The sequence below is a fragment of the Lontra canadensis genome, unplaced genomic scaffold, assembly GCF_010015895.1.
Source record: "Lontra canadensis isolate GAN:19392208 unplaced genomic scaffold, GSC_riverotter_1.0 scaffold4, whole genome shotgun sequence".
NCBI classification, from domain to species: domain Eukaryota; kingdom Metazoa; phylum Chordata; class Mammalia; order Carnivora; family Mustelidae; genus Lontra; species Lontra canadensis.
Window position 1 is genome coordinate 35,750,582 of NW_022630998.1, and position 25,115 is coordinate 35,775,696.

The following is a 25,115-nucleotide window of genomic DNA, read 5'->3' on the forward strand; positions in this document are numbered from 1 at the left end:
TGATCTACCCTCACACCCCACTCGGGCATGCAGTCTCAAGGACCATCTCCTTGGAACTTGTCCTCTGATCTCAGTGTCTAATCCACCTCTCCTCCCTGGGAGCTGGTCCTGGATTTCTGACCTTTGGCTGGACATTTCCCCCCTCACATTCTATACCTCTAGCTCATACTCACTGTGTTAAAAACCCAAACTATATTTTTTTCCTTCTGATGCCCCCATTTCTCTGACCTGTACGGCTTTCATTTATTCTGTCCAAACACAGAAGCAGATCAATCCTCTAAAAAACCCAGTGTGGCCATGTCAATAATCTGCTCAAAGACCTTTCAGGCCTTCCAAGGAGGTGAAAAGGGCCTCAGCACTTGGGTCTGGACTTGGTGGCTCCTGTACTCTGGCCCAACCTATCTTTCTAGTTCCATCTCCTGTTTGTGACTTGTTAAATCTCATTTTGGTCAGAAGGATCCTATGGTCTTTTGCAGACTTTGGCCCATGCTTTCTGTCAACAGTGTGCTTTATTTCTACTTTTCCATTTTTTTCTTATAAAAAACTGTAGATATTCTTCAAGGATTTGGATCAACTACTTCCTCTCCCTAAAGTCTTTATCGGCTTACCTAACTGGAACTTTTCTACCTCCCTCCCTTTCTTATATTTTATCTGTTGAGTAGAGTTGACACACATTACATTAGTTTCAGGCATAGAGGCTAGTGATTTGACAGGTTTATACATTATTCTGTGTTCCCCACAAGTACAGCTGTGTCTGTCCTGTTACACTGTTAAATCGCTATTACAATGTCATCTGTACCTGGAACTTTTCTCTCAATCCCTCTGATCTGTTACACTGTGTGTATCATTCATTAGTACTTATTTATTTCAGCGCACACATTTCTATTTCTCATGTATCCTATTTCTGAGGCTGGCTTACAGATACTCTGAGGGCAGAGGTTCCTAGCTAACATGCTTCAGAGGTCCATAGGAACCAGTCTAGCTCAAGTAGGAAAGCAGTTGAGATCTATCTTGTTGGCTAAGGGCATTTTCCCTGTATTTTTTTGGCCCCTTTAATATAGGTATTTGCACATTTTTTAAAAAACAGTAACTGAATCAGAAAATAAATAAGCAAAAATCAGTCTAACTTTTACTGTGAGAAGTAAAAGAAAACTTTTTGGCAGAGACTGTTATCCCCATCTGTTTATAGCTTTATTAGTCACAGGATTTTAAATTTTTTCCACTGACTTTCAAAAAAGCTTTGATTTTCAAGTTGCTGTTTACTTGCAAAATCAAAAGCTAAATTAGCTCTAAAAAAGCTATCAAGAAGGCTGTATCAGGAAATACCAATAGTGATGTAGAAATTTCTTAAGCAATTTGATATACTTGAGTATGTATGAGTAACTTATAAGGATAATTTAAACAGTATTTTAGTAAGTCAGAGCTGCCACAAAAACGATCTATTCATTGATATTTTTACATATATACTTATATACATACTTTATTTCTTCCTCCAGAGCAGTCTTGAAAAGCTTGAGGAGTAGATACTCTTCTCGCTGATTGGAAGCATAATTGTATAGTGTGAAAATAACAGTGTCCATAAATTTAGTTGACTTATTTTGTGGCATCTGGAAAATCAGCTTGGCCAGGTATGAAGGATTGGTCTAAAAGAAAAGAGGGAAGAAGGACAAAGTCCCCCCCCAAAACTGTATGTTAATATATTATTAAACCAGAGAGGAGTACCCTATCCCCTTTAGTATATAGAAAGCATATAGTGGAGTATCTGACACATAATAAAACTTTAAAAGGTGTCAGCTAATATTAATACTAGAGGAAGTTATAAAGTTACAATAGGATTTAAGTTTATATGCTCTATATTTATGAAATATAATTATATTATGTACATTATATACTCTTAACCATTTCAAGCTACATATTACTATTTATTGTAGAGACACAGAAGAGAGAGGAGTTGGCCAAGAGACTCCAGTATCTGAAGAGACTGGCAATAATAATCCAAGAGTCCAGCTACATAGATTATTCTAGAAAGACTGATGAGGGACAGAAGGAAGTACATCCCATATTCTGAGACTAGAAAGAAAAAAGAAAAGGATATGTTTACATGTGGAGAGAGTGGGATGCTAGGAGATTTTATAAGGAGAAAGAAGGTAGGAGTGAAGTGGGGATGCTGAAGGGAGGGGTGAGGTCAAGATAGCTGATGGATGAAATAGTAGAAGAAAGTGACAGAAAGAAAAAGAGACTTCAAAACCCAAGAATTAAAAAAATAATAAAATAAATATAAAAAAATAAAAATTAAAATTAAAAAAATATTTAAAAAAGTGCAGTCCTGAGGGTTTTTCTGAGGTTGGCATTCTGAGATGCACCAGCACCCTTCATGTAATATGGGTTTTCTCCAGTAGCTACCCCAGCCAGATGAGGTTAAAGGAGGACAACTACTATATAGGATGTAGAGGAAAATATTTACATAGAGAAATTAAATATCCCTATTCTTCATCTTCTGATGAGAAAAGAAAATTTTCCGTACATGGAAACTAGTGTTCATTTAATACATCCAAGCAGTTTGGCCGTAAAGTTTTGAAGGAAAACCCGGATTCTAGCTTAACTCACCACTTCTGTTTACTTTCAAGCTCATCATGATTGAAACTTTGTGAAGCCTTAGCTAAGGACAACGCTTTCCCTGCAGTTCCGCAGTGATTCTTTTTCCACACTGAACCATATGGGATGAGGAGAAAGGAAACCCACACTAAAGCTAAAAAGCCTACTGCTCATGCCTCCCAGATGGCCTGAACACTTTTCCACGGAGGCTGAGACTTACGAGGCGAACGCCAAGCAAAACCTATAGCAGCTGACCTGTGCTTGGCTCTAACTTCTTGTCAAGGCATCATTCAAAGGCCAAGAGAATCCAGACCATTTGCTTTTCTGCAGTTTCCTCAATGAGCTCAGGCTAATGTCTCCGAGAAAAGGTAAAGAAAATGACATGATTTCAAGAGACATTTCACTCAGACTCGGTGCCACTGGAATGGTGGAGCTCTGGGACTGGCAGTTTGGGGTTGTTGGGGGAATAAAATGGTGGTGTTATTCTCAACATGTTCCTGTGCTTTTTACCCTTTCCATTCATGGGTCTCCACACGTAGAAGAAGGTAAAAAATACAAGTCTTAGGCTAATGACTACAGTTTCACTCTCCTTATGACACAAATTCTATCAAAACCTAACACTAGAAACTAAATCCTAGAGAAACCTCATACATTTGGGAGGTTCACGGATGTCAAAAAGAATAAATGGGGCGCCTGGGAGGCTCAGTGGGTTAAAGCCTCTGCCTTTGGCTCAGGTCATGATCTCAGGGTCCTGGGATCGAGCCCCACATTGGGCTCTCTGCTCAGCGGGGAGCCTGCTTCCCTCTCTCTCTGCCTGCCTCTCTGCCTACTTGTGATCTCAGTCTGTCAAATAAATAAATAAAATCTTAAAAAAAAAAAACAACAAGAAGAAATGCCCAAGATTAAATTTTCAACTGGTAGATGACTGCTATTCTAGTTGAGGTAGACAAAACCCTTCCCTACCCAGTGGGAGCCCCCTTTCTTTCTGGGAAGTTCGCTGGGGTTAGTTAAGCAATAGCTTCTACAAACAATACTGTTTTTTTTACATTGTTCTTCTATGCTGCCACATCGTGGCCAACTGTGGCACTACACCTGCTCACAACTCTATCCAGACAGAGCCTTCTCGTGTGTACTAAAATTAACGTAACTTCTCTCATGGGACGAACCACACTTCATTCATGCTTTGGGTCATATGTCTTATGTATACCTAATGTCACTGTGGTCCCCAAGGAAAAATTCAGGGACTTCAGGCCTGAGGGAGTCACCACCAAGAGCAGCAGCCTCCCCACACAAAGGGACACCTGACTCAAGGAAGAACTGTTGACCTACCTTTTGGGGGAAAGTTTTCCTGCCAAAGGGAAGGCTTTGTTTATCACTAACACTTGCTTACTCACTTTCCTTTGGGATTGAGTGGATGTGCTGGTAGAACAGATAAGGTGAATCAGTGATTAACCAAAACAGTAACTGGTCTACCACAGTCCAACCATAAGCAGTTCAACTTAACTAGTTCTTACCTGCACCCTTGAAGCAGTGGAAAATGACTGTTCGTTGACATCGTAGTGATGCCATGAAAATAATGAAATAAAAAAGATGCCCTATTGCCCTAATCCAAACTCTGGCTCTTTTCTCAAAAGAAGGGCCAGCTAGTTCAGATAAAGATCCGTTTGGCACATATTTTAATTTTGTCATGGCCAACAGCAACTGCTTATTTTATCCTGTCTCTGCAGATAATGGTAATATAACGTAGTCTCAGAAGCAGAGGCTCCAAAGTCAAACTGCCTGGGTTCCAATACCCTTGCTTTACCATTTACTGGGTGTATCTCAGTTTTCTCATCTGTAGTATGGGCATAAGAATAATTACAGTTTCCCGAGGGTGGTAGGAAGAATACAAAGAGATGATGTGTGTGAAGCACCCAGAACAGCACTGGGTATTTAGTACTTAGCACTGGGTACATGCTCAAACATGTCAATGACTACAACTTTACATTGGGAAAAGATCCATTATAAACCACCGGCAAGGAATATAGAGTCTCAATCCAAAGCTTTTAGTGAAGGCAACTATTCTTACCTGTAAAAGATAAAACAGCTGCTGGTAGGTTTCTAGTGTTTTTCTCCTCTCTTTACTCAAACTTTTAATTCCCTGGTTGTCAGTGTTATTCAGTATTTGCATTTCTCCACCTTTTTTCTTATTCAGCTTCGTTCTATGTGAAATTACATCCTGGAAAGGAATTTATGAAATGATTACTTTTTATTTTGCTGCTTTGTTTTTTTTTAAATCTCCGCCCTTCACACACACCTTGAAACACATGTGTTGGAAAGATTAATTTTCCACATTTCCCTTAGGAAGAAACAAAGGACAGAGAATGTTAAAGGAAGCTCAGCTTGCAGGTGAATTTAGCTTTTGTAATATTTGTTCTCCAAAGCTGTACTTAGCTGTTCTTAAGATGTAATGTAGGCACCAATACATTTCATTTTTTTTTTTTATTTTTTTATTTATTATTTTTTTTTAAGATTTTATTTATTTACTTGACAGGGAGAGATCACAAGTAGACAGAGAGGCAGGCAGAGAGAGAGAGAGAGGGAAGCAGGCTCCCTGCTGAGCAGAGAGCCCGATGCGGGACTCGATCCCAGGACCCTGAGATCATGACCTGAGCCGAAGGCAGCGGCTTAACCCACTGAGCCACCCAGGCGCCCACCAATACATTTCAATAGGGAAAGCACTGTCTTTTCAACAGATGATACTGGGATAACTGGAAATCCACATTTACAAGAAAGAAGTCAGACCCCTACCTCACACCATAGAGAAAAATTAACTCAAAAGAGATCAAAGAACTACATGTAGGAGCTAAAACTATTAAATTTTTGAAAGAAAACCTAGGCATATATCTTTGTCCCTTTCGATTAGGCAATGGGTTCTTACATATGACACCAAATGTACTAGTGACAAAAGAAAAAATAAATTGGACTTCATAAAAAGTAAAACTGTTGTGCTTCGAAGGACATTACTAATGAAATAAAAAGACAACCCACAGAAGGGGAGAAAACATTTGCAAATTATACATCAAATGAGGAATATAAAGAACTCTTGCATCTCAAAAATAAAGGTAGCCCAATCAAATATGGCAAAAGATTTGAATAGACATTTTCCCAATTCATACCTTGCTGGTGGGAATGTAAAATGGTATACCCACTTAGAAAACATTTTGGTAGTTCTTCAAAAGTTAAAGATGGACTTACCATATGACCTAGAAATTCCGCTCTTAGGTATATATCCAAGAGAATGGAGGACCTATGTCTGCACAGAAATGTGTACATGAATGTTCACAGAATTATTCATAATACCCCAAAAGAGGAAACAACTCATATGTTCATTAACAGATGAATGGATAGATAAAATGTGGTATATCCATTCAATGGAATGTTATTTGTCAATAAAGAGGAATGAAGTACTGACTCAGGCTAAAACATGGGCGAACCTCAAAAACACTACTAGAGTGCCTGGGTTGCTCAGTGGGTTAAGTCTCTGCCTTCGGCTTGATTATGATTTCAGGGTCCAGGGATCAAGTCCCGTGTCCGGCTCTCTGCTCGGTGGGGAGCCTGCTTCCTCCTCTCTCTCTCTCTGGCTGCCTCTCTGCCTACTTGTGATCTCTGTCTGTCAAATAAATAAGTAAAATCTTTTAAAAACAAAAACAAACAAACAAACAAACAAACAAACCACTTTATTAAGAGAAAGAAGCCAGTCACAACAGACCACATACTGTGTGATTCCATTCATATGAAATATCCACAACAGGCAAATCTGTTTGGCCAGGAAGTAGATTAATGGTTGCTCTGCTGTAGGGGAGACTAGGTAGTAACTGTTAACGGGTATAGGTCTTGATTTTTTTAAGTGAAATGTTATTCTCATGATAAAACTCACCTGCTAATTTGAAAACATTTTCTCTCAGGTTTCTTTTTAGGGTGAATGTTCTAGGCCTATGGACATTATGGTTTCACTATTTTGTGAATATACTAAGAACCACTAAAGTATACACTTTTAAAGAATGAATTAGATCTTCTCAAAAAATATGCAAATATGCAATGCAGCAATTAAAGATAGAAGTGAAAAGAATCCCCTAAATATTTAACAAAGTTAATTAAAAATTAAAAAAAAAATAATTTACTTATTTATTTGACAGAGAGAAAGAGAGCACAAGCAGGGGGAGTAGGAGGCAGAGGGAGAGGTAGGCTCTCCACTGAGCAGGGAGCCTGATGCAGGACTTGATCCCAGGATGACCCAAGCTGAAGGCAGATGCTTAACTGACTGACCAGGTGCCTAACAAAGTTTATTTTATCAGTCATGCTCCTTTAACCATTTACAACAGAATCTTTGAAAAGGTGTGGCTGCAAACCTTGTTACAAGGTCATTTCTGGCTATTGTGTTCCCTTCAAGTGCATAAAGGACCGTGAACAAGAGCAGGACTCCTAGGTAAGGGTCTACCAAATTTTTTTTTTAAAGATTTTATTTATTTATTTGACAGACAGAGATCACAAGTAGGCAGAGAGGCAGGCAGAGAGAGAGAGGAGGAAGCAGGCTCCCTGCTGAGCAGAGAGCCCGATGCGGGGCTCGATCCCAGGACCTGAGATCATGACCTAAGCCGAAGGCAGAGGCTTTAACCCACTGAGCCACCCAGGTGCCCCTACAGGGACCCACAGTACAAAATATATCTTACATCTTTTGCTGGTAAACACACATGCATGCACACACTCAATATGAAATACTTATCCATACTGGGATACACTCTGATATCCTCAATTTGCTTTTACTCTATTCAACTTCTAAAGATTCCTGATGTGACTCATTTAATTGCTTTCATGACCCCCCAGAGGCACATGACTCAAATGAACGCCAGGGCTCTAGAATGAGTGTCTCCTCTGCTATGTAACGCTGGGTCACTGTCCCACAGAGTAGGTGGCAATAAGGCTGTTTTTCCTAAATCTTCTGTCTGCTTCCTGAGCTCTTAGCCCAGCCTCCACTTGAGGAGTTGATCTGCAGCCAGCATCAGGATGTTTAACCACAGTTCCTGAGGTGGGGCACTCTGGGGATTTCAGACAATACAATGCTTTACTGTGCCTGCATCCCTGGATCACTGGTCCTCTAGCATCCCTGACCCCTGTCCGTCAGATGCCCGAAGGGACCCTTAGTCATTCTGACAACCATATAGGTGCCTGCCACCACTTCCAATTGCCCTTGGGGATGAGAACTACTGTCAGCTTTTGAGGAAAGTTCTAAATCTGCTTGCGTCCTAGCACCCTATTCTCCCATAGTGTGGGTTAGTCCATGGGTCAAAAAAAAAAAAACCTCTTTGGAGTTCTGCTGTCAGATGGTTCCATGTGGTCATACTCACTGTCCTGTGGGTCTATGATTTTACTCTTGTCCTTTCTCAGCTTAGAGGGGGGCCACCTGAACTTCATCCCTTACTTCTGTCCTCCTCATTGCTAGTATGCAGAAAGAGGGGGATTTGATTTGTATCTCCATGAACTTTTAAAAAAGGAAATATTTTCATCCTTACTTCATAAGCATATGAAAAATTTCAGGAGGAAGAAAGGAAGTGTACCTACGCATCGGTTAAGGGGAAGTCTGAGTGGGCAGCTGTCTGACATCCTTATTCATAAGAAGTCCTAAAACATCACTAGATTAAGTCTGGTTTACAGCATATAGCCCAGCTTTCTTCTCTTCAAGTCACTGGCGAGGCACCGGGCATTCAAGCCTCTCAAATACATGGAGTAAATAGATAATCTTGGTTTTAAATATGTGGCAGACAAAAAAAATCTTGCTATTTAACTCCCCCTCCCATTATTTTCAACGCAGGTGGCTCTGGAAACTGAAGACTTTTCATTTGTTTTGTTCCCAGACTTCAGCTGTATGTTATGGTTTTTGACATACAGAAAAGAGAAGAGAGAAGAGGGGGCCGGAGTGGCAAGCAAGCTCGGGGGCGGAACTCAATTTCTCTCCGTTAGAAGAAAGAGACATTTGGTGAGGCCAGGACATGGAGAATAATCCAGGACGGGAACTGAGCAGCAGATGCTGAGCCCTGGAGGGGAAAGGGTGGGGGGAGCTAGCAGCTGGACAGACGGAACACTGTGATGCGGGTCATGGCAGGAAGCCCATCTTCCTTCTTCCCTGAAATCATGTCTTGCTTAAGACTGCTCTTGTGTCAACAGAAGTTTTCTTTGCAAAGCTTAAAGAAGGAGCTAAAGACCAACCAGGGAGGGATTCTAAACGCATATGCTTTTCACTAATAGAAATGTAATGTCCTTTATTCTTACGAATAAATCTTGAACATGGGAAGAACAGTGGTTTGAAGGAGCAACAGTATTTAACTTGTTCATGATATTCCCTCATTTTGATGTTGCTCCGATAGCCACCATTTTGTACCCTTTCTCTGATCACAGGATACCTGCGTGCAGGTCACAGGCTGTAATATGAAAATTTTTATAGAAGGTGTAGAGTAGTACAAAGAGTTTGGGATTTGGAGACATGAAAGTAGGGGTACCTGCAGAGCCTGGCTTTCCCTGGGTTTTAGGTAGCCCTGGCTTTCACGTCTGCACTCCTATTATACACCACATTCATCAATGAGTATTTCAGGGGTTCAAGATTCCTTTTACTTCTCTTTTTTTCTTTTTAAAAAGATTTGTTTACGGGGCACCTGGGTGGCTCAGTGGGTTAAGCCTCTGCCTTCGGCTCAGGTCATGATCTCGGGGTCCTGGGATCAAGTCCCGCATCAGGCTCTCTGCTCAACCTGCTTCCTCCAATCTCTCTCTCTGCCTGCCTCTCTGCCTACTTGTGATCTCTCTCTGTCAAATAAATAAATAAAATCTTTAAAAAAAGAGATTTGTTTACTTATTTTAGAAAGAGAGAGCACACACTTCTGTGAGTGGAGAGAAGGGCGGCGGGAGAGGGAGAGAGAGGATCTCAAGCGGTCTCCCCTCCTAGCATGGAGCTGGATATAGAGCTCGACCTCACGACCCTGCAATCATGACCTGAGCCGAAATCAAGAGCTGGATGCTTAACCGACAGAGCCACCCAGTGCCCCAAGATTACTTTCATTTTCCATTCAGATTTTCCTTCAAGCTAGTTTGAATTTGTAACTCCCTTCCTCCCTACTTCTCCAAGAAACTTCTGCCTCAGTTGCTTTGTTTCCATCTCTAAGCCTTTTTCTTTTGCCTAAAACCAATGTTAGTCATTTCATTCACCCACTGACTTTCTGTGATTTCTAGGAGGAATGCCAATTTTGCTTTTTATTTATTTATTTATTCATTTATTATCTTTTATTTATTATTATTTATTATTGATTGATTGATTGTAAGGTGTAGGCCCAACATGGGGCTTGAATGCATGACCTCAAGATCGAGAGTTGCACGCTCTACCAGCTGAGCCAGCCAGGCGAGGAACATCAATTTTAGAAAAATTTTAGAGAGCTGGAGTTCTTCTTTATAGATCAAGCTACTTCCTCTTTCCTCATTAAACACATGCTCAGTATGTAAGTATTTATGTATGTATGTATGTATGTATTTAAACGATTTTATTTATTTACTTGACAGAAAGAAAAAGCACAAGCAGGGGAGCTACAGGCAGAGGGAGACAGAGCAGGAGACTTCCTGACCAGCAGAGAGCACAACTGGGGCTTGATTCCAGACCCCAGGATCATGAACTAAGCTGGAGGCTGATGTTTAACGGACTGAGACACCCAGGCGCCCCAATATGCTTGGTATTTAGGGAAAAAAACGATACAAGAAGTTCAATTTCACCAGCCTCCTGAAGAAAAATCACTTTTTTTCTAGCTTTAAGTAAAAAATAAATAAATAAATAAATAATTATATATATATATATATATATATATATATATACACATATATATATGTATATATATATTTCACAACAAATGAAATTTACGCTTTAAGTACTACTATCTTTGCTCTTGTATTGCAAACTTTTCCCCCACCCTTAAATGTTCTTTGAAAACATTATTTTTAGTGGCTACGTAACCTACATGTTCAACTAATTCTGTTGTTCTCTGTTTATTGTTTTTGTGTTTGGGATTTTTTTCACTTTTTCACTACTATAAAGCTTCACCTATACTATTCTTACCATCAGACTAAAAATGCGACTATTGGTAATAACACTAAAGACCATATGCTTAATAATCGTTAGCTTAATTTCCAATAAGTAATCAATATTTGGAATTTGAAAACATAAGTTGAAAAATCACATCTGTTCCACAATGCTATCAATTGGGAATACTTTTAAAAAAATCTTCAACAGTCCTCAGGACCTGAAAATTTGCCACAATTTCATTTTCCGCATGAATAACAAGCTACATGTTATGTCTACTATTCAGTGTTTTGCAACAGCCTTTATTTTAAAAGGCAAGGCATTTCCTGTTTACAACTTTATGGGAGGAGGGTAAAACAGAACTGGAAGGCTTTAAAAGGAATTTTCTGAAGGACCTTCTGGAATATATTATACTTTACAAATTCTCATGTTTGTCAAATAATACACTTTTTTTAAAAAAGGAGAAAAGTACTATTTTTCTGGATGAAATAATGAAAAAAGACTTAATACAGAACATTTAAATTGTGCTTTTCTTAATAGTTAGAAAAGACCATCATTTCCTATTTTATAAATTGCTCCATTTTCCTCATTTTCTGTGCACTCACTATTTCTCTGCGAGGGCCAGAGACAGGAGTGCGGCATTCATGTCCACTACTCTGCTGGCCTCCTGAGCTGCTCATTTCCCAGGTTTCCAGAACCACAGACTCAAGTTAGTGGCAGCTGGCACTCTGTGTTTGACCCATGGTAGCTTTCTCAGAGTTTCCAGGAAGTCAGCTTCCCATTCCCCTCCCAACCTACCCGTTTTCTAAAAATTGATGTGGCACTGGAACTGGGGCATGGAAAGAACTCTTACTCTACCAGTCTCCTTTCTTGGGTAAAAATGATACTTTTCACATGGTTTGAGAGAGCTCTGAAAGGAGCACAGATACTAAACTAGAGCATTATTTACTTACAGGCTGGTTTGGGGGCAGTCCACTCTGTAGGGGCCATTTTGGAAATGTGTAAAGGTGTCTGTTTTTTTTTAAAGATTGCATTTTTTTATTTGGGGAGAGAGAGAGGTTGTGTGAGTGGGGGGAGGGGCAAAGGGAGGGAGAGAGAGAGAATCTCAGGCAGATGCTGTGTTAAGTGCCAAGCCCAGCGTAGGGCTTGACCTCAATGACCCTGAGATCATGACCTGAGCTGAAATCAAGAGTCAGACCTCCAAATGCCTGAGCCACAAGGTGCCCTGTAAAGGTATTTTTTTAAAAACATCCTAACAATTGGAAGGTACTACTGGTTTCTAGAGGGTGGGGACTGGGATGCTCTGCTATCCTGCAATCTGTAGGGCATTCCTGTGTAACTTCTCCACATTTTGCATGGCTGGATTTGTCAATGTCCTGGTGGTCATTCTGGTATGTCAAAATTCTGTGATTATTTGAGCCTAAAAACTAGTTGTTTTAGATATAACCAAAATACATTTCCTCTCAATTTTATTATACACTGACTTTTCTAGGACTGCAGTTCAGTGGGGGAGATCAATGTGCTTATTCTGAACTTAACAAAGAGTTGTTTTCCATTCTGGGAAGTGAAATCACAGACAGTTCCCCACTCACTGGCATTGGTCTCATCTGTGGCTATTCATACTCCGTTAAGTTTGTGGTTACTCTGGGAAGAGGCCCAAGCCTCAGGCAACTTGATCACATCTTCTAATGGCACTGGGCCCATGTACTTTCATGTTGCAAACCATGTTTTTATTATCGATTACTTTTTTATATTCATGGAAAGGTCTCGGTCTCATTATGAAGGTACATATGTGAGTAGGCTTTGTTTCCTATAAGTTTCATTTCAGAATGGCAAAGAAATCTTACAAAATATATTATAAGGGGCAGGGTCCTAAAATTTTGCAGGTCTGAGAACCATGAGAAAAATGGTCGGTGAATTTGGACAACACATTTTGGATTCCTAATAAGTTTAGCTGGACAAAGGTGTTGTGGGCAAATACATATGCTCCTTCTCTCTTCTGGGAGCCAAGGGCCCCACAGATCGCACTGACCTCCAGTGTTATCCTGTTCTTCACCAGGAGCCCAATCTTGATGTCCATCAAGTTCAGGTCTTTCTCGAGCTGTTGATTGGCTCGGATCTTGGTCACCACTTCTTCCCTTAACCGTGCGACCTCCAGCTCCTCCTGAAAATCCAAGTTACTTTGGTCCAGTAGGTGTACAAATTTTCGGATTACCGTTAATGGTGGGTTTTCAGAGCCAACTGTGGGGAAAGAAGAGGCATGCTTTCGTTAGGCATGGTTGGAACTATCATCAATAGGAGAAGAATCAGGTACTTGACTAAAGCATTACAATAAAAATATGGCAATGGAAATATTTGGTCACTATAATGACTCGCTCTGCCCATGTCAAGTCTGGACAGAGAAACTGATCTTATAAATAACCGCACACCACCAATGCCATCTGGTCTGTCTTCTTGTTATCTAATACTTATTTATCAGCCTTCTTCCACACTGCTTCCAGGACTCTCCCACTGAGAAGATAGTTTTTTTTTTTTAAAGATTTTATTTATTTATTTGGCAGACAGAGATTACAAGTAGGCAGAGAGGCAGGCAGAGAGAGGAGGAAGCAGGCTCCCTGCTGAGCATAGAGCCCGATGTGGGGCTCGATCCCAGGACCCTGGGATCACAACCTGAGCCAAAGGCAGAGGCTTTAACCCACTGAGCCACCCAGGTGCCCCTGAGAAGATAGTTCTACCTATCTGCGCCTTATTGATGAGGAACGTGAGGGGGTATGTTAACTAAATTATCTCTGAGACCCTGTGGATGAACCAGATTAAGAGACTCCTGTTCTTGCTAGAACAAACAGGAAGTGGCTTCTCTCAGCCCAAAACACCACGAGGGAGCGAGCAAGAATTAGGTGAAAGTTGAATTAGAAAAAGTCAATGCGAGGAGAACTGTGAGACCAAACAGGAGCTAATGGAATGACAAGTGGAACGCAAATTCTATGTGGCACAAATTAAAGGGTTTTAGTGGGGCACCTGGGTGGCTCAGTCAGTTAAGTGAATGCCTTTGGTTCAGGTCATGATCCTGGGGTCCTGGGATTGAGTCCTGCATCGGGCTTCCTGCTCAGCCCCCCACCCCCCAATTTGTATTCCCTTTCTCGTTCGCTCTGTCAAATAAATAAATAAAATCTTAAAAAAAAAGCGCATCTTAGAAATTGAAATTTAGTCCTTGTCCTTTCACCACAGACCAAAGGAGGGCACTCAGAGGCTGGGAGACCAGCCTTAGCTGTTGAGAGGGGGGTCTAAGTTCTAAAGGCGTTTCCTCTCAGTGTTTTGAACCTTAATTATGCTTGAATTCCCTGGCATGCTGGCTTCACAAAAAATACAGTTGTTAAAGAGTTTAGTGAACACTGAGTCAACTGTAAGAATAAACGATGTGGACCCTCAGTGATGAATGATGACACACAACAGCACAAAGATGACTTGAAAAAGCTCAGCCCCATTGTGGCAACTTCCATCACCATCCTCTTCCTTACACTGAGACCCTACCCCATCTTCTTTCTACTTCCACCTTGGTTCTGTGGTGTTTTGACATTCAAGAAATAAGAAGAGTTAAAACAACCACACAAAGAACTAACAGCATGAACCCCACATGGACAACCAAATCTAGGGGCATTGGTATTAGTATTTTGCCACTTCTGATGGGTTTTATTGCAGAAATTACTTCAGCTCTTGGGACCCTTCTTTCCCTGATCACTGAAGTACATGTGAATTTATCATCTACTATTTCCAACAATGATGTTGCTAATGACATGGCCATTTTAGAAAAAGCCAGAGCGATGTTCCAGAGCTCATGTATGTAGCTAAGTTGCGAGGACACGAGCCAGCTCACCTGGTCTCCAATTCTTTCTGCTCCTAAGGACCATTTATCTCTGTATGTGCCAATAAACATGTTAGAAACAAATTAGTATTCTAGCTTTAGCAATTATTAAATTTAATATTTCCTCTGTCAGCAGAAGCCCTATGATATCTTCAGGCTCAGAATCACTTTGGGATATCTGAATTTCAGAGAATCACCTAACCTGACAGTCATTACTGAGAAGTGGGCCACATCACAGTTGCAATAACCAACAAGCCTAAAGGAACTCAATGTCTTTCCAGAAGGAATGGGTGAAAATCAATGATGACAGATCAATAAAAGTGACTTTCTTTTTTCAGATTAAAAATGCCTTAGTCTTTGGGTGCCTAGGTGGCTCAGTTGGTTAAGTGTCTGTCTTTGGCTCAGGTCATGATCTCAGAATCCTGGGACTGAGCCCCATGTTTGCTCCCTGATCAGTGGGGAGTCTGCTTCTCCCCCCGCCCCCACTCATACTCTCTCTCTCTCTCATATAAATAAATAACACCTTTAAAAAATGCCTTAGTCTTATAAAGATGCTGAATTGAGAAAGAAATGAAAAGTTACATTTCAGTTACCACAGAACCACCCTGTTTGCTAAAGCCCAGAGCGGCCAAGATCTAACTTACTCACTAACATAATTTCTATCTACCTTCTATGCTTTAACATAAAATCACCTGGATTTTTAAATTGGAATTTCTTTTGTCTTTGAAATTTAAAAAATATGTAAAGGGGTGCCTGGTGGCTCAGTTTGTTAAGCATCTGATTCTTGATTTTGGTCCAGGTCATGATCTCGAGCCCTGCATCAGGCTTGGTGTTCAGCAAAGAGTCTGCCTGAGATTCTCTCTCTCCATCTCCTCTGTCCCCTCTTCCTCTCATGCTCTTTCTCTCTCAAGTAAATAAATAACAATTAAAAGAAAATGTAAGCAAGTGAAAAGCATCCCTACAACTGACCACAAAAACATGTTACCTAGAAATAAATGAAAAGCAGCCTGTGTTCAGCTGGAAAAGCTATTCTTAAAATGTCTTTCATGAGCAAGGACAGTAGCAAACCTGTTCTAGTGTGTCGGGGCTCAGAAAACAAAAATCCCTATTTAGACTTCTTGGAAAACACTTAAAGGTATCCACCAGAGATGAATCTCATGAATTCGACAATGGAGAAGTGTGGCCCTGCAAATACTAGTTGGCCTTCCCTTACTTAGCTTGCAGAGGGAATTCTGGAATCCAGCAGAATGATGTGTTACCCAATACATTCTATAGGCTGGAAGCAGAACCTGTTCTCTAAATCTTTCTGAGGCTTTTCCTTAACAAGTACCAAGGAAGACCTTTCTTGAGCCGTATACTTCACCCCAGAACTCAGATGGACTTTAGGCAAAAAGGGTACCAGCTAAACTACTTCCTTGGCACTGTGCTCATTATAGTACTCAAATTTGCTTCCTCCAAAAAATAAAAATGAGAAGGAAGGCAGAGGTAGACATAGCACAATGGCCATTTTCACGACTAAGATGCCAAGTCAAGATTTTTTTTTTTTTTAACCCTCTCAAAACTAATTCAGAATAACCTGACCAAAAGATGTAAAAAGTTTGTGCAATACTAGTAGGCTTATCAGCAGGTTCTTAATCTATCACATGTTCTTGTGATAGTAAGAATGTTAAAAATTCAGCATATAAAAAAAAATCTTCACTATGTAAAGAACAGAACATATGCAATGTTGGGATTGTAAATAGTACAAAATGTCAATGTTATTTCTGGGTGATTTTTATTTTATTTTGCTCTTTTAATATTTTCTACAAATGGCATGTCATATTATAATAAAATATTTTAAAAACTATAGGGACCATGAAAGTTGAGAATGAAATTATAGGAAGATGTTTATGGTCATCTTCAGGAGATGAGCTTTTCCTTTTCTTATTCACATTTTTTCCTTCTTACTCTTGTTTCCAAAATTTCTGATGTGAACATGTTTTATTCTTAGAATGAGGGGAAAAAAAATCATAGGCCAACAAAAAAACTAAACAGTTTCAAATAAAAGCTTATCTTCTGGCTCTTTAGCATTAGATTTCTGACTCTAGCTCAAATTTAATATAAAAATATCAGCATTTATGCCAACTCCTTTCTTTCTGAAGAAATTATATCCACTCTACCTACCGCTTCCACTTACAACAGGAAGGCCCACTTCCTGCCATCAACATTCCTTTGTGCACCAATTCAGAACCTGGAGTCTGAGATGGTCAAAACCTACTGGAAACAATGGACAACTTCTATTCCTGGAGCAGTCTCTTGTTTTTGTTTTTGCCTCGTTTAAAGAGAATCCATACTTTGTTTCAGAGTATAGATGATCCCCAGCTAGCGATGGCTTGACTTATGATGTTTTTGACTTCATGATGGTGCAAATGCCACACATATTCAAAAGGAAAGTACTTTGAATTTTGAATTTGCAACTTTTCCCAGGCTAATACCATGCCATAGGACGCTCCCTCAGGATACTGAGTAGCAGGAGTGAGCCACAGCTCCCTGCCAGCCACATGATCATGAGGGTAAACCACCCATATACTCACCACCATTCTGTTCTTCACTTGCAGTGTGGTATTCACTAAATAACACGAGCTATTCAACTCTTTACTATAAAACTGGCTTTGTGTTAGATCATTTGTCCAACCTTAGGCTAATTTAAGTGCTCTGAGCACATTTAAGGCAGGCCAGGCTAAACAATGATGTTCCACAGATTAGATGTGTTAAATGCATTTTCAACTTAGGATATTGGCAACTTGTGATGGGCTTATTAGGAAGAACCCCATCGTTAGTGGAGGAAGATCTGTACTTCCACTTACCCAATGTTTTGTAGTCATCTCTAGCTTTGTTTGCTCTCAGTAGGGACTGTATTTTCACAATTTCATTTTTCTGCAAAAGAATGAGACCAGTCATGATCTTCCCAAGGTCCCTCTATTCCATGATTATAGAATTCAGAACTACCCAAGAACTGAGAGTATTTAAGAATGGACACTACTTAGGAGCACCTCACTGGCTCAGGTGGTGGAGCACATGACTTTTGATATCAGGGTTTTAAGTTCGAGCCCCATGTTGAGTGTAGAGATTACTTAATTTTTTTCATTTTATATAAAAGAATATTTTAATTTTTGTCCTTAGGAACTATGAGGACTATACATGATTTTGATATGAGACTACCAAACAATGGCCAAAGAAGAACCATCCACTCTATGACTTGTCTTTGGTTAGGTCACTCAGAATTTTCTTTTAACTAATTTATTTTAGAGAGATATAGAGAGAATAGATGGGGATGGGCAAAGAGAGAAAGAGAGAAAGAGAGAGAGAGAAAACCACAAGCAGACACCCTGCTGAACATGGAGCCCAACACGGGGCTTGATCCCACCACACTGAGATCATGCCTGAGCTGTAATCAAGAGTCAGACACTCAACCAATTGAGCTGCTCAGGTGCTCCTGGTCACTCAGAATTATGTTATGAGCTATGACTGCTGCTGCTTGTCACCTCATGTTATTTTCATCTGTGTATTCATAAATTCGGGACCCCTTTCAAGTAAGTTTGGGACCCCTTTTCCACATACTGATACACCATATCTCTGATGCCTGGTTGGAATACTGATATTCTGTGCCATGTTGTCTTCTTACTGACATCACCCTTTTGGTATGCTTCACCCTCCCCTGACCACCACATCTCATTCGTTGCTAGAAAAGATACTGTGATTGGGTTTTCCCCTCCCACCTGTCTCATGACGGGAGTCCTGACCCACTCACCCAAGTAGTTGCACATGGTTCAGAGATCTCTCAAGAACCAAGTTGCTCACTATTTCAGACTCACGTCTTATAAACTGATGAAATGCCTCTAATACAGGTCTCTGAGATATGCCTTCTATTGTCTTTTCCTGTAAGTTAGTCTTCGTTTTTTTTCCTACTGAAGGACTTGAGGCTCTCTCCCTTCCTCACCTGACACTCTCAAAAATAAAATCTTTTTTTTTTTCTTTAAGAATGAAGACTATTTAGAACTGACAATAGTTAGATGGGATGTATTCAATGTTTATTTTTTGCATTTTCTTTGCAGAGAAAAGGTCAGGTAAGTCAGCTAAAAATATTGACAAGATTGTATAGCACCGTTTATAAAGAGATCTAAAAGGGAAAAGAATTTTAGCCCCAAATTTAGATGATTCAGCCTGTGTTCACTTATCTATTCTTTAAAAGATCCTGAAAAAATTCTTCCTGTGGGCTTCTATTTAAGTTTATCAGTCACCAGTTAGAAAAACTTTATAAGCAGTGTTGGAAAATACTCATCTGGAATCTTTTCTCTAGCCCACATCTGTTTCTTCTCACACATTTCCTATGCAGTCCTGACTAGTGAAGTCTCACTCTGAACATGAGTTCTGAATAAAAAAAAGTAAGCCTCCAAATATTATCACATTGAGTTTTTAAGACCTATTGTTTCCTCCTACTGTTCATTTCCACCATTTACCTTTGGACTTAAAAACAAAATATAAGGTTACTGGTGTATAGATTTCAATTATCCATCCAACTAAATGACACTAGTGTTTTAGATACTGAGCCAAAGACAGCTGGGCACACATGAAAATATCAACCTCATCAAAAGCTCTGGTATGTCCTTAGGACAAAAGGAAGCAAGTGCATGAATGATAGTTATGACAAAAGGAAGCAAGTGCATGAAGACATTTAATTTTCTCTTCCTGAACTGACAAGATAGTCTATTTAATACAAAGACTACACAGGAACACTATGCAGCCAGCATATACAATATGCCAGCAGCCTTCTACTTGGGTTCTCTTCTGAAAACATTTCCACCATTTACTAGAAATCATTCAATGCAAACATTCAACAAAGCATTCGTTCAGTTCATTCTCAGCCAGGGGAAATCAACTTGTGTGTGCCTTACATGATCTCTGAAATACTGCAGTCGTGCAAGGTAATTCCTCCGTGCGACTACCATCCGGAACCAGGACTGAATCTAAAAAAGAGTTAAATAGAGAAATCAAGGCAATTACTAAACAACCTTTAATATTTTTTCACGCAGTCTTTCTAAAGATAATATTGATATTTTGATAAAAAAAGAAAAAGTGAACAGCCTACCAAATAATTAACATCCTAAGCATTATCTTCATCTCCTACTCCTGTTGTTACATTTTTCCTAGGGTTTTGAAGCGTTTTATACCTTATGGTATGGAAGGTAATGTAGCTTTGTACCATTTTGCTTTCATCTTAGGAAATAAAAACCAAGAGGGCAAGGCATTTTGCTGAGAGCTGGAGCAGGTCAGGGAATCAAAACACAAGTCCAGGATTTCTTCCAGCATCCCTTAACAGCATCCAGGATCCTTTAGGTCTTTATAGGAAAGCACATCCAGACTTCTCCTGAGGGACAAGTCGGGACCTACAGTTTTCTGATACAACACAGGCTTATGCCCCATGGCAAGCAGAACACATTACCAAGGAGCACAATGGAACTAGATGATATCATTCTCTGCCTTCACAGTTTCAAAGGTCTTTTGAATTAATCTCATTTCAATCTCTGCTATTCCAATTCTCACCTGGATTTCCACATTGTCTGAAAGTTCATTTCTCAGCTGTCCTCTGGTTTTTAGCACTGGGCAGTGGGCACCCCAGTGTCTTTCCTTTTTCTAAACTCAGGGCTGTCAGCCTGGGTGGAGAGCTGGGTTAGACCTACTCACCCCCTACATGCAGGTCCTAACTTAGTTCTACTTTTTCTTGTCACTGGTTTTGTATTTGCCTAACAACTAAGGTTTTGTACTGTTAAGTTCTGTAAATGTTATTAGTGAATATGGTTAAGAGGGATGTGAAATAACAGTGTTTTCCCCAAAGCTTAAATAATCAATTTGGAGTTCCTAGAGAAAGAGCATTTATAGGTTTTGAAATACTTGCACAACTGATTCTCAAAACTATAGAAAGGACCTGAGCCAGGTACAGTGTTTTAACAGACTTGAAGATGATCAGCTGAGTAATAGACATGGAACTCAAACCCGTGACATAATTCATATGTCAAGACTCTTATGTACTCTTTCCATAATCTGTCTTCCAAGAGCAAAACTAAAATGAAGAGAAAGGTTTAAGTCAAGCACTTGAGGGCCACCTGGGTGGCTCAGTGGGTTAAGCCTCTATCTTCAGCCCAGGTCAGGATCTCAGGGTCCTGAGATCAAGCCCCACATCTGGGCTCTCTGCTCAGCAGGGAGCCTGTTTCCCCCTCTCTCTCTTCCTGCCTCTCTGCCTACTTGTAATCTCTCTGTCAAATAAATAAATAAAACCTTAAAAAAAAAAAGTCAAGCACTTGATAAAGTGGCAAGGGATGTTTACCTTCACAATAGAATCAACATTATTAATCAACATTTGCCGCCTGCGCAAATATGCTTTCTGTTGTTTACATCCCTTCCAAAAAGCCTGTGGAAAAGAGCAAGTAACAGAATTACTTATGTGCAACAATTACCCACTTAATTTTATAAAGCACAAGAACAAAGTGCATCTCAGGAGACACTGAGCTGGGAAACTGTTGGGGCCCTCCCTTCCAAATCTCATGGGGATACCATCACTGGGGAGTGGACATTATATTGAGCAGAACATACCAGATTATGGCTTGTCCCATACTTGGGAAAGCACATTTACCAGGTAGAACCCAGTTTCCCATTTGAAAGCTTAATTTTGCCAAGGTTCTAGGTGACAAGAAATAATAATAATAATAAAATAGAATTGTCCTGAAACATACAAAGAGATTAACTGAGTACTGCTACCACGTGGTAACAGTATCAGATGCTTCAAAATAATGGCTAGTAACTATCTTTACTCCAGCAAGTGACCCACCGCAGTCCAGACCAAAGAAGGCGAATGCTTGGCTGATTTGTATCTCTGGATCCCTGGAAAAAGGAGTGCTGTGACTGATCATTTATTATCTTATCTACATGAAGTTAGTGACGCTTCATCAACAAAGCTTTAGTAGGTTATTACCATGAAAGAGAACTTTTATATAGGCAACACTTACAAAAACTAGACACAAACTGGTATCTTTAGAATGATTAAATACAAAAATAAGTTTATTCCAGTTCATTTCTGAGAACGTTTTTTATTGAAACAAAGCTTTGGAACTCCCTTCGATCCTCTGGTTTTGTTTTCATATTAGAAATGAAATAGAAGTTTCTTGTTAAAAAGGATAATACAAAAAATGAAATTATTTTTATAAATTTCATGTCTACATATGTCAAACTACATCATTCATTCATTTGAAAAAAGGCATGTGGGATTTTATTACCATTTAAAAAATATGTCCTGTAATGATTCAAAATAAAAGTTAGTATGGTAAAAAAAAAAAAAAAATCAACTGAGCACTTGTTCCAGACTTCTTCTCTCAATCCAAATCCCTGGATATGACAAAGTATTTAAAAAAAATACTTTCCTTTTTGAAATAATTAGAAACTCACAGGAAACTCCAAAAATAATAGAGTTCCATGTAACCTTCACCCAGCTTCCGCTAATGGTAAATCTCAAAAATAGGTTGTTAAAGCAATTCGATACAGTGTTAGAAAAGCAAGCACATGGACCAACAACTCTGAGGGATCCTGGAGGAGAGAAGGTAGTTGGAATTGGACTTAAAGAGGGAACCACAGAATCAACATCTACAAAAATAAAAGAATATCTACAAACAATGTGGGATGGCTCTAAGCTTGAGGGAGCCTCCGGCAGCACTCAGAATAACTTTGGGTAAGTTGTTGCCTTATCCACTCATCCACTCCAAGCCGTGAATAAAATAGCAAAGACGGGAGTGTGGGGTTCAGACAAAGTACAAAGGAATAGTCTTTTTGAGGGAATTCAGCAATATCAGATTTAACACTATTTAACCTTTCACCTAGTACTTCTAATTTTCTTTGTATCTAGCCCAAGAAAAGCACCAGTATAGAAGAACTATATGTAAGGGTTTTTGCTGCAGCATTGCTTATAATACTAACACGTGCTTAGAGTGGAATGTTTACACATGGGAAAACAGATCAGCTGCAACTGCACTCCTAGTGAGGGATGCTACGTAGGAGTTACGAAGGATGAGATAGGGTCAGATATATTGACTACAGCGGTGTTCTGTATCTTGAGGAACAAGACGATCTCCAAGATACAATGCAAAGAAAACAAAGAAATTGTAGTTTACCACACATACTATGATAAGACCTGTTAACAAAAAAAAAGAAAAAACATAGTAATATGTGTTTCTATGCAAAGAATCTGTACTCAATGCCTAGATGATGATGTATGAGGATCTAGTAGAGAAAAGGTATAAAGTACAATGTTCCTATGTGCCCACCCCTACTTAGACTTAGCTGCTCTACAAAAAAACTCTTCATTTTTTGTTATGTATGCTCTGAAATGGGCAAACATGGGGTAAGCATATACACTGTAGTACTGTAAACAACCTTGTACACACATTATTATGTATTTTGTATGCATTATTCCTGTCAAGATAGGTTATTAGATGGGGGATTACTGGCTCCATAATTGATATTTGAAATGGAAAGCTACTGTCAAACTGCCCTCCAAAGAGTGTACGATAGATATTTCTTTCCCCAGGGTCTCACTGAACTGACAAAATTAAAAACATTGACGATATCCAAACCAACTGATAAAAATTGCTCTTCATTTTTATTTATACTTCGATTTCCAGAAAAGTGAAGAAACCTTACCTTCCTACACATACCTTATCCTACCCCATTTATAATACAATTTCATTTTGTCTATGTATATATTTAGAACAGTATAAGACAATGTTAAAATTTTTACTTCAACTGTTAAACATAATTAAAGAAATTCAAGAGTAGAAGGAAAATATATTTACCTACAAATTTACTTCCCTTGTTCTTTCTTCCTTCCCAGTTTCCCAAAATTCTTTTATCTTTTTTTTTTTTTTTTTTTTTTTTTTGTTTAGAGAACTTTCTTGGCTATTCTTTTAGGGCAGGTATGCGAATGATAAGTTCTGTTAATTTTCCTCTTGGAGAATGTCTGGATTTCCCCTTCATTCCTAAAGATTATTTTTGGTGGATAACGAATACTATGTTACTTTCCATGTTGTGCCACTCGTCATCTCCATAGGTCCTTATGAAAAACCTTCTGTCATGAGAACTGTTTTCCCCTTATAGCTAAGTTGCCATCTCTATTTCACTGCTTTAAAGATTTTTAATTTTGTTTGTTTGTTTATTTTCAGAGGTTTGTGATGCATCTTTGGGTACATTTGAGTTTATCCTTTTTGGGATTTACTTAGCTTCTTGGATTTGTGGTTCTGTGTCTTGGACCACACACAGGAACTTTTCAGACATTATTTATTTCAGGCTTTTCCAGTACTTCTCCTTTCTCTTCTCATCTGAAACTCTGATGACACAAACATTAAATCTTTTATTATGGTCCCACAGATGCCTTGAGGCTTTGTTCATTGTTTTTTTCAGTTTTTTTTCTCTCTATTGTTCAGATCTAGTAATTTCTATCATTCTATTCTCTAGTTCACTAATTTGGTCCTGTGTTCCCTCCATTTTGCTGCTGAGTCCATCCAGCGAGTTTTTTTAATACGTTGTTCTATGTCTTAGCTCTAAAAATTGTTTTTTTTCCTGTCTTTTATTTCTTTGCTGAGACTTCCTATTTTTTCCTTTGTTTCAAGTGTGTTCATAAGTGCTTACCATAACATGGCAGCTTTAAAATCTTTGTCAGGTAATTAAAACATCTCTGTTATTTGTATTGGTATCTATTTTTTAAGATTTACTAATTTGTGTGTGAGATAAAGAACACAGAGGGATAGTGAGGAAAAGCAGACTCCCTGCTGAGCTGAGAGCCAACGTGGGGTTTCATCCCAGGACCTCAAGATCATGACCCCAGCAGAAGGCAGACGCTTAACTGACTGAGCCACCTCCGCGTTCCTATATTGGCACCTAGTAATTGTCTTTCAAAATTTATGTTTTGTTTGGTTCTTGAAATGTTTATTATTGATTGAAATGTACACAAATTGGATATTATGTGGTGACTAATAAGACCGGATGTTTTCTAACCTGTTCTAGGTGGTTTTCCCTGACACTGTTCTGGCAAGGGAGGAAGGTGGTGGTGCTGCCTCATTCCTGACAAGCAGGGGTAGAAGTTCAGGTTCTCTGCCTAGCCTCTATTGAAATCTGAGGTGGGGGCTGCTTATTACTGCTGGGTGGGCCTGGGAGCTCTAACTACTCCCCAAGGCTGCGCCAATACCACTCTGCCCAAGCGGGCAGTAGTGCTGTGTTACTACTCCTCATACGGCCTCCACTGACAGCAGAAGGCTTTGCAGCAGCTGGCCTCATTACTACTGGGTTGTGATCGAAGTCCTGACTCTCCACCATGCCTTCTTTGATTCCATCCAGCAAGGAAAGGGAGGGCTGCCACATTACTGTTTGTGAGCATGGAAATTCATGCTCTGTGGGTATCTGGGTACCTTGTTAGAGTCTACTAGGGTGGAGGGCCAAACTCTCAAGTCGACTTCATGGCATGACTGGTGTGGGGTCACGGAT

The 25,115-nt window shown here is 39.6% G+C and overlaps 1 protein-coding gene and 1 pseudogene across 4 annotated transcripts in view; both read right to left on the minus strand.

Annotated features, from left to right (window-relative positions):
- IQGAP2 (IQ motif containing GTPase activating protein 2) overlaps nt 1-25,115 on the minus strand; it is a 277,729-nt gene that overhangs the window by 33,095 nt on the left and 219,519 nt on the right. For all 4 annotated transcript variants that reach the window (XM_032848144.1, XM_032848125.1, XM_032848135.1 and 1 more), the window contains 6 exons: nt 20,917-21,000; nt 19,487-19,558; nt 17,399-17,468; nt 12,723-12,931; nt 4,664-4,813; nt 1,480-1,643 (listed from right to left, as the gene is read on the minus strand). In XM_032848144.1, the coding sequence (XP_032704035.1) occupies nt 1,480-1,643; nt 4,664-4,813; nt 12,723-12,931; nt 17,399-17,468; nt 19,487-19,558; nt 20,917-21,000 (749 nt within the window). The remainder of the gene's footprint in view (nt 1-1,479; nt 1,644-4,663; nt 4,814-12,722; nt 12,932-17,398; nt 17,469-19,486; nt 19,559-20,916; nt 21,001-25,115) is intronic.
- Nucleotides 18,001-18,957, minus strand: LOC116863558 (annotated as a pseudogene).